The following is an 18,748-nucleotide window of genomic DNA, read 5'->3' as shown; positions in this document are numbered from 1 at the left end:
CATCCCCAGCCCCTTCCTGGAGGAAGAGGATTCATTTGCTGACCCAGGAGAGCTGCTTCTGCCCTAACAGGAGGAGCAGTTAGCTCCAGCACCGTGCTGCTTCTGCCAGCCTAGAGGTGCTCAGAGCTGCAGGCGCTGCATGGCTTGCACAATGGCCATTGCAGGGCATGGTTAGAAGGGATGTGGGCAGCAGATTGCTTGCCCAAAGGTGATGGTTTTATTTAACCAAAGGCTCAGGAAGCAGCTCATTGCTGCTCCTGACATAGTGCTGCTGGGCAGAGTGGACCCAGAGGGAGCCCTTGCACTGAGCTAGCACATGCTTTGCATCAGCTGTGCATTAGCTGATGCAAAGGGTGTTGTCTGATTTGCAGGCTCTTCCCATTGCTCCCAAGGAAGGGCTGGCACACCTTTACTTCTTTCCATTCTTTCAGATGCAGCAGTCCAATATGCCACAGCTTTGCTTATCTCTCCAAGAACTTCAATATCCCTCAGGCTGTGCAGCAACATATTGCTTGTAGGCAAAAGCCACTTACAGCCCCTTATTTCCCCTTGCCTTCAGCCTCTCTCCATGCCCCAGCTTCTGCCTCTGCTCAGCTGCATGCTGTGCATTGCTGCTCAGGTTGTGGTCCTTGTGCAAGGAGCCTGAACCCCCATCCTGCCAGTATTGCATCCCGCTGGGTTCCTGCAGGAGTGTTAGAGAGGGTCTGAGCTCCAGGGTGTGAGAGCATCTTGTGTTCTTTGTTCCTGAAATTCAGCTGTGTTGTTACAAACTGGGAGGCAAAGGGGGATCAGAAATGCTACTTTTGTCCTTTTTTCTGGTTACTTTCGGCATTGTTTTTTAATCATTGCTGTGCTGTTCTCTACCTGCAGCCTGTGCTCATTTTTCTGCTCTTTAAGCCACGTAACACAATAGCTGGGGTTAATTTACTTGCCAGCGTGATTTCTAAAGGCTTGGTGAGCGAGGCTTGCTGCTTATTAGTTTGCACTGGGGAATCGGGAAGGCTTTGAGTTCTGGGTGCTCTTTGCATTACATCTGTCTCCCATGGGGCTGCAGAGCTCATTGCATTCTGAGAGTGATGCTGGAAGCAGCCAGGGCTGAGTGAGTGCAAGGTGTGTCCCTGGAACAGGGGGGCTCTGTGGCTCAGCACTCCCAGCCCTACCACGTAATCTGCAGTGAATAGGATTTAGAAGAGCAGTGGGTTTCATTTCACCTGGTCCTTTCAGCAGGCCGAGCTCTTACTGACTTGTGCAATGGATTGTAAGGGAAAGGTCTGCTGGGATGCAGTCAGCCATTCTGCCTGCAGGTTAATCCTCTGAACCACACATGGGGCTGAGCTCTGCATGGCAGCCTGCATTGCAGCAGCCCCTGCAGTGCTGTGCATGGCTTTGTGGGGAGCTTTGATGGAGCTTCCTTCATTGCTGCTCCTCCCTTCCTGGATGAGCCCTTCCCTACACACCATCTGTTGATTCTAATTTCCTATAATTTGTTCCCATGTATCCATAATTTGTACTTCCATTAGTTGTGCTGCTGAGTTTCTTATTGCATGTGATTTGCTTTACAGCGGGGAAAACCTGCCTGTTGTTTCCCCTGCCCGAACTCTTTTTGTTGTTTGCACAAATGGGCACTTTTACCCTTTGAATGCTGATCTCTGGGTGAGTTGCACATAAAAGGAGACCTTTCAGAGGAGCGGAGCCAGAGCCTTTTGTGCAGAGCTCTGTCGTGCCCTCATCACACTCAGCATCAACATGAATGCATTGACAGAGCTCCTTCCCCTCTCCCCATGGATGCTGTTGGGCAGCATGAGAGCTTTGCATGGGGACTTTGCACAAGGGCTTTGCCTGGGGACTTGGCATGTGGGTTTTGCAGGAGGGCTTTGCACGAGTGCTTTATATGGGGACTTTGCATGAGGGCTTTGCACCAGGGCTTGCACCACTGCCTTGCACTTTTATCTTAGGAATGGTGAGGAGTTTCCTCACTCTGTATGTAAGATTGATTCCCGATGTCGTTTTCGCTGTCTCCACCCTGAACCAAAACTCGGATCAAGGCTCTGGGTTTTCTTTGTGGTGTGTTTCAACTTCTACACGCTCAGCCTGGAACAGGGGACGCCATGCTGATAGTAAATCAGTGCTGCTTCGTATCGTGTGTTTCCAAGGCAACTGGAAATCCAAGGGGCCACAAACACACACGGTTCTGTTCCTCTGAGACCTCATCCTCACAGGCACGCGCCGTGTGACACCTTCCATCTGTTTGAATGCCTTCTGAGTGGTCTCCTGCATCCCTGCATGGCTCACACAGCCTGGCTGGGGAACTGCCTCCTCGTAGGCTGCAGAATGTGAACTGGCATCAGGCTGCAAACCAGCACTGCTGCTGTGCTCAGAGTCACATTGAAGTTGCTAAGTGTTGTTGCCCTTTCCACTCTCATGATTATTACAGGCGTTGAAGTCTCCCTATGTTTGGCTGCAGTGCATTGGACTTAGAGCAGGGAGCCATGGCAGGCAGCATCTCTGCACCCAGTGCTGCTCAGTGGCACCCCTTGCTCTCCTTGTACAGATTTGCACAGAATTAAGGTTAAAACAAGAAAGGCAACACCCCAATCTGCAGCCACACTAATGTGGGTGTGCCAAACAAGGGGCAGCCCCATGGCTGCTGTAGGGTCTGACCTTAATTCTCTCTCCTTCTCCTTGCAGAGGGGCTGGCAGTGGGAGTTGGATTCGGGGCTATTGGAAAATCAGCATCTGCCACCTTCCAGAGTGCCAGGTAAGGCAGAGCGCGGTGCTGCTGCAGGGTTTGGGGCACCTCTCCCTGCCACAGTTTGTCCCTTGTCCCAGGCTGGGCATGCACCATTGCTGTCAGGTGTTTCAAGGCAACGTGCTTGTCAGGTAGAAAAAAAGCTTCTGTTGGTGATGTTGGTTCCTAAAGCTGTTCTGTCCCAGCACTACTGGGCTGCAGGAGCTGCGCTGTGCCTGGTGCAGTGGTGGGATGGGATAGTGGTGGCTCAGTTCTTGCCAGCAGTGACTGAGGGACATCATCACTGCCCCCAGCACAGCACAGGGGCTTTGCAAAGCAGCAGCAGAAGTGCATCTGCGGTGCTCAATGTGCTCTCTCCAAATGCTTGTATTTTTGTTTGAATCGTATACCTGAATTTTACCTTTTGATCACCAGACCCACTTATAACAATGGTGTTATAAAGAGAACACAGCACGTTCAGGCTTTGCAGTGCCCTTCTCAGCCCTTCCAGGTGGCACACTGCATCTCAGCTGAGAGCTGCATGCAGCCCACAGGCTGTATGCCTGGATCTGCTATGGGCTTGAGTGATGCCCATGTCATGCAGCTTTCATGACACCCATGTCACCTTCCCTGCAGCCAAGGGCTCACTCTCACTGCTCTGCCCTGGGCACTCGGGTTGCAGCAGATACAATCCAGATTTGTGGCGAGCACAGCACGATAAAGCAGCTATAAACTCCTTTTCTCCAGCCTTTTGCAATAAAAGGCTCTTCATAAAGCCTGCAGAGACTCCAGGGATTCTCTTACAAAAGGATGTGTGGTTTGGTTTTTTTTTTGTGTCAGCTGCTCAGTAAAAGCTGAGAAACCAGAAGCAGCTGCTTCTTTCTCTGTATTTACAATGGCATTAATCATGTTAGATAAAAGGTGGAGTCTGCACCAGGGAAATACCAATGCAAATGTTGTCAGCTGCAGAAGGAGACAAAATGACTTCGTTGCCATCAATCTGTCTATCGTTGTCATCTGCGGGCAGAACAAAAAGCTCTTCGTGTGGCCGCTGCCCCGTGGAAATGGTTGGGAATATCCAGGAGTGAAATGCTGTGCTGTTGCCAATTCCTTCCCACACAGCATCTCTGGGGAGGACAGGCAACTCCTGTCTGCTCTGCAGGGCCAGAGCGAAGCAGGGCTGTGCTGGGCATGGGGAAGGGATGCAGTATTGGGAATGGAAACTGCTGCTGCTGCTGTTGGGGAGCTCTTGGGGAGAGGAGAAGATGGGTGCAGCTTTCACAGGGGTGCTTTGCAGGAGCCCTTTGTGTTAGAAAAGTAGTAGTGGAGAAGTTTCTATATTGGGTTTGAGTTAAGGTGATGAAATAGCGTTAAATCTTTTGACGCATTTGAAGGGAAAATTGCTCTGGGTCAACCCCAGCGCTTTGGGGATGTGACAGCTACGATCTCCTCCGTCTCTGTGATTTGAAAATAGCATTTCAATGGAACAGCAGCATGACTCAGTTTACCCCCTTATCCCCGGGCTGTGACTGTGTGTATTCCCACCGTGATGTGAGCTGATTGAGCAGCTCCAAACTGAATTGTGTGATAATGCTTCTGATGGCTCCCACACCCTGATATGAACACCTGGGGCTGCATTGCGTGCGGGTGGGTGCTTGCAGGACCTGCTGACCCGTGCACATATCTATCTGCCAGCTGCTGGCACCGAGATCGATGCGTTTCGCTTCCCGCAGCGGACTGAGACCTGTGCAGGAGCTCACTGTAGAGCCCTGGGAAGCTCCGTCCCAAAGAGCTGTTTCCAGCTTTGCGTATAGGAAGTGGGTATCGGCAGAGAGGAAAACAGGGAAAGCCCCAGCTGCCCTGCAGAGGGCGGCAGGAGGAGGCCGGGCCGTGCTGGCTGCTGCTGTGCTCCGGTCGGTACATTGGGGTCCCCTGGGTGCCGCTCCCCATCACCCCTCTCCGGCCCCGCATCTCCCGGTGCGCGGCTCCGCGCTCCTCTGCTGCCCCCGGGTGTGCGCATCCCGCTCCTGCTGCCCGGCCCGGCTCGGAGGAGGCTCTGCTGTCGATGCCACCATGCACAAACAGCAGAGATCTCAACAGCTGAGCAGCTTTTTTCCTTCTGATGTCGGGCAGGGATTGCTCACCCAGTTCAAGATCTCGTGTGCGTTGTGCTGCACTCCAGAGAGGGCTCAGGATACAAAGGAGCCTGCTGTGAATTTGGAGAGCAGGGGAGCAGTTTGAGCCCATCAGTGCCAGGTCCCTCTGTGTTGCAACCCTCTGCTTGCCATTGGGCAGCCAGGCCCCATGGAGCTGCTCAGCACAGTGCTGGGAGCAGGATGGCTGTGTCCCGCTGCTTGCAGTGATTGCATGCAGGGAGGAGGAAAAAGAAATAGTTTGACCAAACTCCCTCAGCTTTGTGTAGCGGGTTTAAAAGGAACCAGATGGGGGCTGGAGCTGCCCTCTGTGGCTTTTGGAGGAGAAAAAACCCCCACTGAAATGGCTGTCAGTTTTTTCTTCGAGCCTGTGGACCCTGAGAGACTCAACCCCCCCCATCTCATGGGGGTTTTGCTTGCAGTAATGACAGGGATGGGAGCCCAAGAAGATGTTGCCCACATGAAATGCACCACATTCCTGTCCCTTCATCTCACTCCCTGTCCCCACATCCCTTTCCCTGTTCCTTTGTCCCATTGCCCATCCCCACATCCTCCATCCCTGTCCCTACGTCCCTCAAGTGCAGCTTGATTGGGCTCTCTCTCCACATCCCTGTGTGTTACAGACGCTGTGGGTGTAACCTCTGGGTGATTCATCTTGCAGCCCTGGTGTTATTCTATTGTCATTCTTGTCCAGAATTTTAAAAGCATGCTGAAAGATTATTATTAAGGATGGAAAACCAAGCCTGGAGCCACTAGGAAATGCTGGGGACAGAACTGCCTGTGCAATTCTGACAGTGCATAAACATGGTAAGAAAGCAGCCTTTGTCACAGCCTTTGTCACAGCCCATGGCTAAGTCCAGTCACAAGGGATAGTTGGTGCCAGAAAATAAAGTTGGGTTTCTTTTTTTCTTTTCTTTAAGAAAAAAGAGAGAACTTCACCATGGTGGTTTTTTTCAGTGCTCTGCAGCAAGGTGAGCGTATGACAGAGGGATTGTTTCATGTCAGAGTCACAGTGATGTGTGTGTCCTTCATCCAGCTGAGGGCAGTGATGCCTGGCTGGTGCCTGGTTGAGGCAGAGAAGTGGGAATTGTCAGCACGGTGGGCTTGGCCTGCACATAGGTGGGATTTTGCATGCTTTTAGGGGAGAAAAGTGCAGGAGCGTACAGTGCTGCTTTTTAAATCTGCCCTGTTGCAGAGGTGGGAAGCAGCTGTTCCTGCTGGCTGGTATGCAGCAGAACGAGGAGATCCCAGGTTGAGCACCAACAAAGAGTCATCCCTGTCCCCCATCCCTGTCCCCCATCCCTGTCCCCCATCCCTGTCCCCCATCCCTGTCCCCCATCCCTGTCCCCCATCCCTGTCCCCCATCCCTGTCCCCCATCCCTGTCCCCCATCCCTGTCCCCCATCCCTGTCCCCCATCCCTGTCCCCCATCCCTGTCCCCATCCCCCACTGCTCCTCTCCCACCTGGCACTAGGTTGTAATATCCCTACTCCCGTCGCCTGCTCACAGCAGCACTGGGCATGCTTGGTGCCTTTGCACAGCTCTCAGGGAAGCTTTGACCCAGCTGGGTGTCTCTCCCTGGCAAAACACAGAGCAGGAGCTGCTCTTTTAGGTGCAACAGAAGGTTGAAAGGAGCGAAAGCGATACAAAGCAAAATGCAGAAATTTAAATAAGGCCTAAAAGTTAGAGAAATGATGTGCAGTATTGAGTCGTGCATGGTGCAGACAGCAGGTCCCAATAGAACACCTGCCCCACGCTGAATGAAGGCTCCTGTTCAGCTGCAACGTGTGTATGTGTGTGTGTGTGGCAGAGAGGCAAACAGATCTGTTTCCCTGCTGGTGCTGGGGAGGGTTCCTCACTGCAACACAATGGCCCCCATTCACAGCCCTGTGCGTGGAGTGCTGGCCCTGTTGTGCCCACAGATTGTTTCCTGTCCAGCTCTGCTGAGACAGAAAGAGGCTTCGGGTTGACGGGCGGACTTTGACGATGGCTTGGAAAATATTATTTCATGGGACAGCCTGTGCCTCCCACGCTGCTGGAAAAGAGAAAGAAATAGGCTGAGGCTTGATTAATGCACAGGGATTGAAACCAGGCAAAACTTTTACGCTGTGTTTTCTTGGAATGAATGGGAATCATTGTGGTGTGAGGCAGCAGAAGTCGCGCTGGGCTCGTCTCTCCCATTTGCACACGCCAGCTTTGTCTCTTTGCTATGAATAGGTCACAGAGGAGCCAACGTGGCTCAGGTGGGATGGAGATGTGGAGGCTGAATCCTTTCTCCTTTATTAGATCCAGGGATGTGCATGGGAGCACTGAGTGAAAACGCCTCCTCCTGCTGCGTGGTGGGGCTGGAGGGGAATTCCATGCCCTGAGCTCTGTGTGTTCCTCAGCCATTGCTCCTTCCTGCAGTGCAGCCTCTGGTTACAAAACAAAGCTGCTGCAAGATGCTTATTAAGCACCTCTTAATTAACCTGTCCTGGAGGTATATGTTATGGTTACTGAGCTGGGAGCTTCTCCTTTCTGGGTGCTGAATGTTTTCCCCATGCTCTGAATGCCTGGCTTTGCGGGTTGGTTTTTGCTCCTTGGGTGCTGTGTTTCTCATCATGGCTCATTAATTAATCTCAGGGCTTCTGCTCAACTCCTTGAGTGGTGCTGGGAAGGCGCTGGGCATAGCAGTGTGTGGATGGAGGCATGGATGCTCTGCCATTTGGTGCACGTGGCCCAAGGCAGCTTGCACTGAACGCATCCTTCTGCTTCCCAGCTTGTTGCAGTGCCAGGAGGGTAAACGTGGGGTCTTCCTGTGCCTTGCTGCTCTGTCTGTGATGAGGAGAGGTGCAGCAGGGAGCAGAGACCTCTGGAGTGGGGTCTGTTGTGACAGGACACAGGGAAATGGTTTCCTGTCCCATCCCTTGTGGGTCTCTGCACACCAGCTTTGACTTGCACTGCAGCTCCCATTAAAATAAAAGAAAGAAGGTAAATAAAAGAGCAGAGAAAGAAAAAGCCATTATCCCTATTTATCTTATCAAGATAAGGCTGAACAAGGCTCACTTTGAGCGAGGGGCTGGCTCTGCACCATAGCCCTGTAGCAGCATGGATTGAAAATAAACCTTCCGAGGAGGGGAAGCAGTTTGAATGAAGACATTGTTACCGTACAAGATGTGATAATGGGGCTTTTTATAGCTACATCTGTTAGTAAATTGTTTAGTTCCAGGTCTGGGGCTGCATAAAGGCTCCGCTCTGGTGCTTTTTCACACTTCTTTCCAGGCACATTTTAGCAGCGATGTTGCAGGACAGGGAAGGGAGAAACCATTTCTGTGCATTTCATTCTACTCTGAACTACTGGCACTGGTCCCCAGCAGCGTGCAGTGCATGGCAATCACTTACAGCCCCCCCCAGCCCATTGGGGCACCCTTGGGTCCATCACCCCTGGGATCTACCTTGAGTCCCATGGAGATGGTGTGTCCATCCATTGGCTCTTTGGGGATGTCACTTCAGTTGTCCAAGAGACAACAAGGAAAGTACCAGCACACGTGTGCATCTATCTGTGGAATCAGAGAATCATTAAGGCTGGAAAAGACCTCCAAGATCCCCAACCCGTCCCACCATGCCCATAACAACATCCCTCAGTTCCACATCCCTGCAGTTCTGGAGCACCTCCAGGGATGGTGACCTTACCACTCCCTGGATATCTATACCAGTGCTCAACCCCTCTTTCAAGAAGCTTCTCCTGTATCCAACATGAATGTCCCCCTGGTGCAACTTCAGGCCATCTCCTCTCATCCTATCACTCTCCTGTAAGGTAATTTTCTATGTGAAACGTGCTTGTGTTGTAGAGTCATACAAAGGGAGAAGGCTGGTGTTTTGGGTGAAGCTGTAAATGTTAACGGGCAGCTTATATTGGGGTTTATAGGTGGGCTGTGATCCCAGCCCTGCTTTTAGACCACCCAGCCTGTCTGTGTGTTTAATTTCTAAAGAATATTTTAATAACCTTTATAAGGTTCTGTATCTGCCTCCAGCTCGAGCCCTACCCACAATCAATGCGGCCACGTCATTAAAATCACATTATTTATGGGCGTGCCTATATGAATATGTAGACATTCAGATCTGGGTGCAGCGAAAAGAAGCAGTGGGCTCAGTGCTGTGCTCAGAGCATCGCTTGCAGTGAGGCTGTCCTTGTGCATCTCTGCAGTTTTGGGGTTGTTGTGCATCCAGGGGTGCAGGTGCTTTTCTTTGCTCTGGGTCCTCTCTGCAAAGGTTTCATTCCGCAGAGTGATCATAGAATGGAGCATCCCCTGGTGCTGTCATAGGACTGCCTGCCCCAAGCTTCCCTCTGCCCTTCTTGGGGCTGAATTTCCTTTTTCTCACTTTTCCTTCTGTCTTGAAGGACTGTTTTAGAGCAGAACAGCATTGGGAACAGATTGTTCACGTTGAAGTTAGAACGTGGGGCCTGCAGTGAGAGCAGAGGGGTGAAACTCAGCATTGTGCTCTGTGGGCAGGGGGAGATGCGGACTTTTACCCCATGCATGAAGCTGATCGAGAAAGTCAAAACAGTTCTAGAAGTAATAGGGCAGATAAGAATATGGAGTTTTAACCCACTCTCCCCACAGCCCATGTTCCTTCACCTGCCTCCTCCCTTTGCTTGGAAGCGATGGCAAAGTGCTGTGAGAGCTGGGGGGGGTTTTGTGCTCTCCGGCTGAAGTTCACGTCCCGGTTGCTGCGGGCAGAGGAGAGAGCAGGTTTTATGACGTTCAACTTTGCTCATGTGCCTTTGGGATAAATTAAAGGTAAAATTTCCTAAAATTGTAAATGTTTACTGCGTGTGGACCCAGGGCTGTATATATTTAAGGCTGGCAGGGGGCCAGGTGAGCAGATGGGACGCAGACCGCAAGGCACGCTATGCGCAGCGGGGCAGGCGGATTTGGGGTGGTGACAAAAAGCAGCACCAAGAGAGGCATGGAGCAGCCAGGCTGTGCCACCGCTGCTCAGAGATGCACGTTTGGGCTGCTGGAAGCCCTGCAGCTGGGCATTTGCTACTTTTAGACTTGTGGTCTTGGCTTAAAATGTTCATTCATGCGGCTCTGAGCTCTGCGTCTTTCCCACTGCTTGGTGCCCCACGTTCTTTCTTTCCCTTGTGCCTTTTGCTTCCTTCCAGTTTTACAGATGCCACTTGGAAAGCCTTCGCTCTTTGCAGAGGTTGGATGGGAGCCTGGCTGTTGGCTTCCTAATGGACTTGACTCAGACTTGATGACCTCCAGAGGTCCCTTCCAACCCTTATTGACGAGGCGCTTGTTTTATTTCACCTTTCTGTCCCATGAAACCCCCACCTTCTCCCTATGCCTGCTCCCAGCCCGCTCGTTGCTGCAGGGAGGACAGCTGCTCTCAGGATGGGAGCACCCCACAGCCCAACCTCGCGTGAGAGGCACCGTCAGTGCTGCGCGGAGCTTGGCGTGCCGAGGCAGCTGCACTGAACAGGTAGGGCAGGTATGGGGAAACGCTCAGGGCCCCGCGCTCACCGCAGGGCTCCTTCCCACCTGCGAGCCCTGATCAAACACCTCGCCAGGCAGCCCGAGTGGGAAGCCATGATGTAATCTTGGGAACCCAAAACAATCGGCCCTTTCATGGCAAGACGATAACAATCAAAACAGTATGTAAGGGCCTGCCATGCAAGAATACACATGCACATTATACACTGGAGGGAATTGAAAGCCGTAGTGAAAAGGGGCTTGTTAAGAATATGTAGCCTGCTTTCATAATCAGTTTGTAAAAGAATAGGCCCTTGAAAACAAGGGTTTAGGCTTATAGAAGGCTTTCTGTGCCTTGACCTTGCAAATATGCAGAGATGCCAACTTTTTTCTCAAAGTGAACTTGGAGTCTCCCAGCGTGATGCCGCGGCGGTTGGCAGTGAGCTGGGGAGCGCTCCTGGGGTGCTGGTGCTCCCCTGCTGGGGCTCAGCCACAGCTTCACCTCTTCTGCTTTGGAATGCTATAGGAATGATCACCTCTATGCAATGTGGACCCTTCCATGGGACTCGTGGTGTGACCAGGTGGAAAAGGTGCCGGAGCACAGCACTGTGTTGTGCCCATTTTACAGATGGGAAAGCTGAGGTTGAATGCTGGGAAAGGATGTTATTCCTCTTTCTGTATATCTCTGTCTATCTGTACATTAGGTTTGACCTGAAGCTTATCCTAATGTCTTTCGGGTGGATGTGGGTGATCCATTGGACAACATGGGCTGTGCTTTTAGCACTTTGCAGTTATTAACAGCCTTCCCCAATGTAGATCCCAGTGTCTCTGAATGTTTCCCCCTTGGCCATACCATTTTGTACGAGTTGCATTCATTGATCTGTGTCTCTTCCAGCTCGGGTTATACTGTGATTCTGTTCTACCCCATCTGTGTCTCGCAGTCCTTGTGTCAGCCCGCTCCACGCTGTCTTTGTGCATCTGTTTTACAATGTGTTTCTTTGCAGCAGGGGGAAGCCTTCCAAGAATCCCCACCTATTTCCGTAATAAGGAAGCCTTTGTTTTCCTGGTGCACAATGCAGCTTTATGTGATTTGGTTGCTTTCTGACCGACCTCAGTGCCATCAGCTCGACACTGAGGTGTGAGATGTGCACAAGTTGGCAGCCAAGGGAGGAGGAACATCTCCTGGGACCATTTTGTTCCCAATTTGGGCATCAGAGCTCAGTGTTCTCTGCCTGAGCACCTGGGCATCATCCATATGCAGGGAGCCAAGGCAGGATGGACAGGGAGGTTGGAGTGTTCCCAGCCTCTATGTTCACCCAGGACTCATTCTGATTCTGCTGAGATGCTGGATCCGAATGGTGCTCAGGCAGAGCTGCATGATAGGAAGCACTGAGTGGCCCCATTGGGTCATGGAGAGTGGTTTCAGCAAGTGAGAGCCCTTTGGAGGGAGGACCTGAGGCCATGAGATGGCAGATGGGTAATGCCACCCTATAGCTGAGACCCTTTCCTTATGCCACGTTCCAGGGTGCTGGGGCTCTGCAGTGTACTTGAGCCTGATGCCAGCGTGATGCTTGCACCTACGTCCTTGGAATACCCAAACCCAAAACCTGACCTGAAAAGGGGGACACGCTGCTGCTGCCTCCCCCTCCAGGGGAGCCCTGAAGGGTTTGCTATAGGGGCAGAGGGCAGGGAAAGGGCAGGGGCCAGCCCACCCATCCGGGCTTCTCCTGCTGGGTCTCTCCCTGCTTAAATCCCCTTCCCTGTGCCCCTCCGGGCTGCCTCTGTTCCTGGGCAGCCCTGCAGTGAGGGGTCAGCGAGGGGGGAGCGAGCTGCTGCTTCCCGTACAGACCCCTCCATTCACACTTCCCTCTCCCACCCCATTAATTTGTTGTGGTTGGGGCTAGTAATAGCTGCTTTGTGCAAAGGCGAGGGAAGGAGGAAAAAAAACCCAGCACACAGACAGCGGCTCCAGTGTTTTCTAAAAGGGATGTTTTTCCCCCTCCGTTCTCTCTCTCTTTCCCTTGAATAATGTTTTTGATTGTAATAGCCTGTCCTGGTTAGGGAAACCCACAGCCTCTCCCCCCCTTCCCCTCCCCTCTTCTGTAAACCATGGTTGAAGTTTAAACAACCCGGAGAGATTTTTCTCACCAGTCTTATTTTACTAATAGGAAACAAGTGTTTAAAGGGAGCTTTCAGCTGTTGGCCAAAGAAGCCCCGACTCTGCCTGCAGAGCTGGGAGTCCCAGTAATCCTTGGGACATGCAGATGTGTGCACACTGCTGCGGTGGTAGTGGGGAGCTTAATGAGGTGCCTGGTGGAGGGGCTCAGGGGTGCAGCTACAGATGAGATCAGACGGACCCTACAAAGTGCAAATCTTTTGTTTCTTGGCCATCAGCTGCTTCCATGTTGGATGAGTGGTTGAGTTGGTTGGAGAAGGTCCTGGCTTGGGGACTTGTGGGGTGCTCTGGGGATGGATGCTGTGCTGACAGCCAGCACGCATCTGGGGCTGAATACTGGAGGGGAGGTGGAAAGAGGAGAAACCTCACCCGGTTCCCTACCCTTGAACATCCTTCCAAACCTCTCCTGCCTGTCCTTGAGCTTTAAGCTCTAAGAGAGCCATGTTTTCTGCCACTGGGGATATAGGGCTTTAATTGGAGCAGCTCAAGTTCATCCTGCCTTCCTGTTATAACCCGCTTTTATCAAGTTTTTCATCTTTTGTGCCTGAAGAAATGGTCCTCACAGCAGTCTGCCTTCTCCTGCATTACTTTACCAATGGACAGACCAATTCTCTCTTTCTCCTTTCCCTCTCTCTTATTCTCTTTCCCAGCCTGTCCTTTCCACCCAATACAGATATAGATATTTAAATCATCTTCTCTCTTTGTAGGAACTTAGCTATTGGGATTGGCATTCAGAACTTCCCTGAAGGCCTTGCTGTCAGCCTGCCTTTGCGTGGTGCAGGATTCTCCACGTGGAAAGCATTCTGGTAAGCAAAGCTCTGCCAGAGCAGGGACCCCTGACCTACAGATCCTATAAGCAGGTGCCCGTGACTTGCTGCCCTGAACCCATTTGCATTGCCTGCCCAGGGCAGTGGTGGGGTCACCATCCCTAGAGTTGCGGTCCTGAAGGACGTGGTTTAATGGACACGGTGATGGGATGAGACTTGGTGACCTTGGAGGTCTTTTCTAACCTTAATGATTCGTTGGTTCTCTTCTGTGATTCTATTGGGCTGCCTTTGGGGTGGACTTGTGTTGGCCAAGGGCTACATGCTGTGGTCTCTATGAAATCCTCAGCCAGCAGAGTTTTGCTGGAGCTGTGCTTTAGACCAGCAGCTCCTGCAGCCAGCACTGCCCACTGCTGAGCCTGGGGCTGTTTTCCAACCTCCTGCAGTGGGTGCTGCCCCAGTGCCCTGAGCTCAGAGCGGGGCTCAGCCCTGAGCCCTGCAGTTTGCCCCAGCATGGCTCAGTGGCTATGGTCAGCTCCCAGATTCTACACCAAAAAAGGGGATTTTTTTTTACTTTGTTTTCCTTATTTTTTATTGTTATTCTCTCACTTCACTCTGGGCTGCATTTCAAACCCACTTTGATTTTTTTTTCCTTTTCCCTGAGGTGAAAAAGCCAAGGCCATGAACTCTGCAGGCACAGGGCTGCGTTCCTGCCTGCGCACGTGTGCTGCGCTTGGGTGATAGATGGGAGGGCGGGGGGGGGGATCACAGGCTGCTCCATCCAAAGCTTTGTTTTCTTATCCTCCCACCCATCTCCATTGCAGTGAGTGCTGGGATTGCATTGGGGCTGCTGAGGAATGAGTTCCCATGGCCACATTAAAAAAGTCTTAGAAGGAAAGAGTGGGGAGGCTGAGCTACACTGGTTGGAAATATTGCCTCTCTTACCTATCCCTGGATTCCCTGATCTCACAAGGAGAAGGCATCGGATCGTGTCTTAATTCCCTTCCTGGATAAACGAACATGATTTGGTCATATTTCCTTTGCTTTCTGGTGCTTGCTGTGTGCGAAGGCTGAGCTGTGTGGCCCCTGCTCCAGCCCTGGGGAACTCAGGGGATGCCCAGTGACTTTCAGTCCCATTGTATCATAGGTATGGGCAGCTGAGTGGCATGGTGGAGCCCCTGGCTGGCATCCTGGGAGCCTTCGCTGTGGTGGTGGCAGAGCCTCTCCTCCCCTATGCCTTGAGCTTCGCTGCCGGAGCCATGGTCTACGTGGTCATGGATGATATCATCCCCGAGGCACAGACCAGGTGAGACCCCTGACTGGCCCTAAATTCAGGCTAAATATTAGAAGTTTCTTCTCAGAAAGAGCAATGAGGCAACTGGCACAGGCTGCCTAGGGAAGCGGTGGAGCCACCATCCCTGGAGGTGTTCAGTAACAGTGGAGATGTGGCACTGAGGTCCGTGGGCACGGTGGGATGGGTTGGTGGAACTCATGCCCTCCCCTTTCTCCCTGCAGTGGCAATGGGAAGCTGGCTTCCTGGACCTCGATACTTGGATTCGTGGTGATGATGTCCTTGGATGTTGGCCTTGGGTAGGCAGCTTGCTGCTCCCTGGGAGAAGACTTCACAGCAATTCCCATGGTGGCATTTGGAACTGGACATGCGTTATGCTTTAGACTTTTTTTGGTATATATATATATTTTTTGATCTGGTTGGTGTTAATTTCCTATAATTTTATATATCTGCTCCTCATAACATCAAGTCAATGGTTTTGAAAGCACAAATACGGGTGCTTCCTTGCAGGTCCTGGTTTCCTTTCGCCACCAGATTTTTTCTTTCCAAGAAGGTTATTGCGAGATGTGTTGGCCGGGCTGCAGATTTTCCTGCAGTTCTGGGGTTGTTTCTCTGATTCAGGTCTCTCTTGGTTTTGATCATCCTTATAGAAGATTAGAAATTCATCGTCGTGTGCTTAAGCCGGGCTGCGGTTAAGGACCAAAGTGTTTGAATGGAGTAAACTCCTTAAGAGTCTCAATTTCCACTCCTGGCTTTGAACGGCGGTGGAGGCGTTAGGTTTGGGTTGACACGTGCAGCGCCCTGGGGGCAGCAGGTCTGGTGGATCCTGCAGTGCTGGGAGTGCGTCATGGTGTTTATTGGTTGTTCATCCACGTTGCTGCTACATGATCGTTGTATGGCACAATGCATTTCCACCCGGGCCTATAGCTGTGCCCTGCACTACCAAGCAGCTGCTGTTCTCCAGCTGCTGTGTTGGGTTGTTTGTCACTCTGAGCGTGGTGCTGTGTTACCTTGAGCCAGGACCAGCTCTCATCCTGCTGAGCAGCACTGGGATGAAACTACTTATCAGTGCATGTTAATTATCCACCCATGCACCGTGTTTATCTGCCTCTTCATCCTCTTCCTTTCGAACATCTCCTATCCGACAACCATGGGGTGGTTGAACCCATGCTGAAGCATGGAGCAGAATGCAGGTGTGGAGAGATCCACACTCTAGGGCTGCTCTGTTTTTCAGGAAGGCTAATGAAGCCCTTCAGCAGGAGTAACTGGATGGCTTGGCAGCATCTCAGCTGTACCTGCACCCAATAGGGCTGCAGGTAGGCAGCAGGGGGGGGATGGGTTGGGTGAGCCAAGGGAGAGCCACGTACTTTTGTTTGGTTTGTTATTTTGGTTGGATTCCATTTGTTACTTCATTTGTACGTCACTCCGGATGATACAAAACTACTGTTTGCCAATGGATTTGACCTTTTAACTGTGATTGGTTTCAATAAATGGGAAATTTGGCGTTTGCACTGATTTCTTTTAAGGCAGTAAATCTGTACCTTCTCCTCCCTCCATTTTACTGCGTTTCTTTTTTAATGGTTTGGTGGTTCTCGGTTTGACAAACGTCCTGCCTCTCAACCAGGAAGGCAGTGAGCTCGGGGAAGGGAGATAATAAAACAAGAGCCAAGGAAAGGCATCTGCGGTACACGGCACCCACGGGTTTGTTTCACTGTGTGTATGGCAGCAGCCTGGCTCGCCCTGGCTCCAACCCCTGATGTTGGCTCATGCTTTATGACTCATTAAAAACCAACCACAACAAATCCCTCAGGGAAAAAGAAAGCAGCCCTTGGGGACTCCTCCTCTTCAGCTGAGCTGTGATGGCTATGTATGTCCCTGGGGGCACAGGGGAAGGGACAAAGGCCCATCCTTCATGAGCTGCAGGTGAGCCCACCATAACCCTATTGGGTTCCAAAGCCTTTCCATGGAACATGGGCTCCAATGCTGTCCCATGGAACGTGGCAGCCCTGGAGGTGCTCACAGGTTGGTTGTTTTTTGTGGGCTGCAAGTCATGTTTTCTTGCTTGATTTCTGGCATGCGGTGTAAGTTGGTACAAAAAAACACATTATGCATTTAAAGGCAACCTCGTAATCTGATTGCTGAGAGATAATATCACATAATGCACTTAATCCTGCTTAGATGTAGCCAGCCGAGATAATTACGTACATTGGACCTGTAGGGGAGGGCAGGAGGGTGATGCGGAAAACACAGATGAAAATCCTTCTTTTCTGTTTCTACCCTGGAGGTGAATGAAATTGTACATCTATTTCTTGCCACGATCGAAGAGCTGGCCGGGAGCCAGGCCTGGAGTGACACAGCGTGGAAACAATAGCTGCCAATTAAAAGGTGGAGCTGGGAGCAAAGACAACAGGAGCAGTGGCCAAGTGCGGGGCAGTGTTGGGCTGCAGGCACTGAGTGGGGGGAGAGAAGAATTAAGAGTGGGGCTGGGGGAATCACCCCATGTTGGCTCTGCCTCACATCACACAGGTGGGAATGGAGAGCAGTGGGGTGGATGATGGTTGCATCTCTGCTTCATGCCGGTGTGAAATAGCAGCATCCGAGCTTGGGATTTCCCCCTTCTCTTGTTATTCAGTAAAGCCCCACACAGACAGAAATGTTGGATTGCTGGGTTCTATCTTAAAGCATTAAGGGCTTCTTGTGCTGGCTGGAGATAAACTTCAGGTGTGGCCCCACTCCATCCAGAAGCCTCAAAGCCCATAAGGTAAAGATCTGTTCCTAAACAGCGCGTTCTCTTGCTGTCAGATTTAACAGTAACCCCAAATGTAACTCCGTGGACTGCTTTCTGATGGCATAATGTGTGGTTTGGGGCTTTGAGGTGGTGTTGTATGGGGGCTGTGACTGCAAATCTGCTGCTTCAGGCACTCAGAGCTGTGCCAAACATCGCTGGCAATTTGTCCTGCAGTGGCAGGAACTACTGTGGGAATTTATGGCTTTTCCTTGGGTTTGGCATGGCAGAGCCTCCCACCTGCCGCCCCTTGGGCTGTGTGTGGCGTTGGGCTTCTTCTCTTTGCTCTAAGTGGGGCTGCTCCACACTTTGCCTGAAGCTGGGGTGCTCAGGGGGATCCCACCTTGCTCTCTATGGCTCCAAACATCCTGGAGGGGTGGGGAGGGTTGTCTTCCCCCAGCAGTGAGCAATTGGGAAAGCTGTGGGAAACACGGGTTTGCCCCCAGTCGCTGGTCTTCAGATGGGATATGGCAGCGGTTGTGCAACAGGGGCAGGGACTGCTACGCTCACCCGGTGCCGTATGGCTGAGTCAGGGAGCAGGAATGCTGCGCTGGGTGCTCGCCGGGCGCTGGGGACGTTGAAGGTGATGGCGGCTGCGGTTTGCAGGGCTGGGCGGGGACAGCAAACCTCGAGCCGAGAGCTTTGCACGCAACCGAACAATAATCCCATTATTAGAGCCCCGTGCCGTAAAACAAAACACGGTGCAAAACACTCCTCGGGCTTGCAGGGATGCGCGCCCAGAGGAGATGGCAGCACCTGAGTCATTGCTTAGAAAGGAATGGATTTCACCTCCCTCCTCCCCACCCCTGAGGAGAGAAACAATTCAACCCTTAAAACAAAATGACTTCTATTCTTTGTGCGTGCGTTTTGTTGTACTTGGCAACGGGGCTGCGATTAAAACTGAGTCTCTCTCATGTGCACACACACGCAGCTCCCATCCCCGAGCTCCGGAGTGCGCACGCAGCCATTCCTCTGCTTCCACCAGCTCAGGTGCTCCGACCCATCCAGCCCCAAACCCCAAGAGCCAGCCTGTTCTGGAGGATGAGAGGGAAGAGGAGAAATTAAAGCCCAGCTGCCCCTCTCCTGGGGGAGATGCTATGGGGCCACTGAGTTTCTTTCTGAGATTTAATGCCAGTCCCTTTTCTTCCTTTTTTTCCCCCCTGTATATTGGTGCTTTAAGCATGCATTTAGCCTTGCATGGTCAGCCAGCCCTTGAGAATTGTGCCATCGAGTGCTGGGCTGCAGCTCCTGGGTGTTTCCCTGGCTGCAATATAACAGCTACCGAACAGTGTGGGGTGGGTGGGAGGGTGTATGGGAATGGTCCCTGTATGGCACTGCTCTGTTCTTAGTGCCTCTTTCCTTATTTCAGGGCTTTTATAACAGGGAGATGAAG

General features: G+C 51.9%; 1 protein-coding gene across 2 annotated transcripts in view; it reads left to right on the top strand.

Annotated features, from left to right (window-relative positions):
- Positions 1–16,125, top strand: part of SLC39A11 (solute carrier family 39 member 11) — a 66,635-nt gene extending 50,510 nt beyond the window's left edge. Inside the window, exons 7-10 of one of the 2 annotated variants that reach the window (XM_072352307.1) lie at positions 2,689–2,758; positions 13,223–13,321; positions 14,427–14,585; positions 14,795–16,125. In XM_072352307.1, the coding sequence (XP_072208408.1) occupies positions 2,689–2,758; positions 13,223–13,321; positions 14,427–14,585; positions 14,795–14,873 (407 nt within the window). In that variant the 3' untranslated portion in view covers positions 14,874–16,125. The remainder of the gene's footprint in view (positions 1–2,688; positions 2,759–13,222; positions 13,322–14,426; positions 14,586–14,794) is intronic. The other variant, XM_072352308.1, reaches the window with a different exon arrangement.
- The last annotated feature ends 2,623 nt before the right edge of the window (positions 16,126–18,748 follow it).

This window comes from Excalfactoria chinensis, chromosome 17 (assembly GCF_039878825.1).
Source record: "Excalfactoria chinensis isolate bCotChi1 chromosome 17, bCotChi1.hap2, whole genome shotgun sequence".
In the NCBI taxonomy this organism is placed as follows: Eukaryota; Metazoa; Chordata; class Aves; order Galliformes; family Phasianidae; genus Excalfactoria; species Excalfactoria chinensis.
This window is presented reverse-complemented; position numbering and strand designations above follow the sequence as displayed.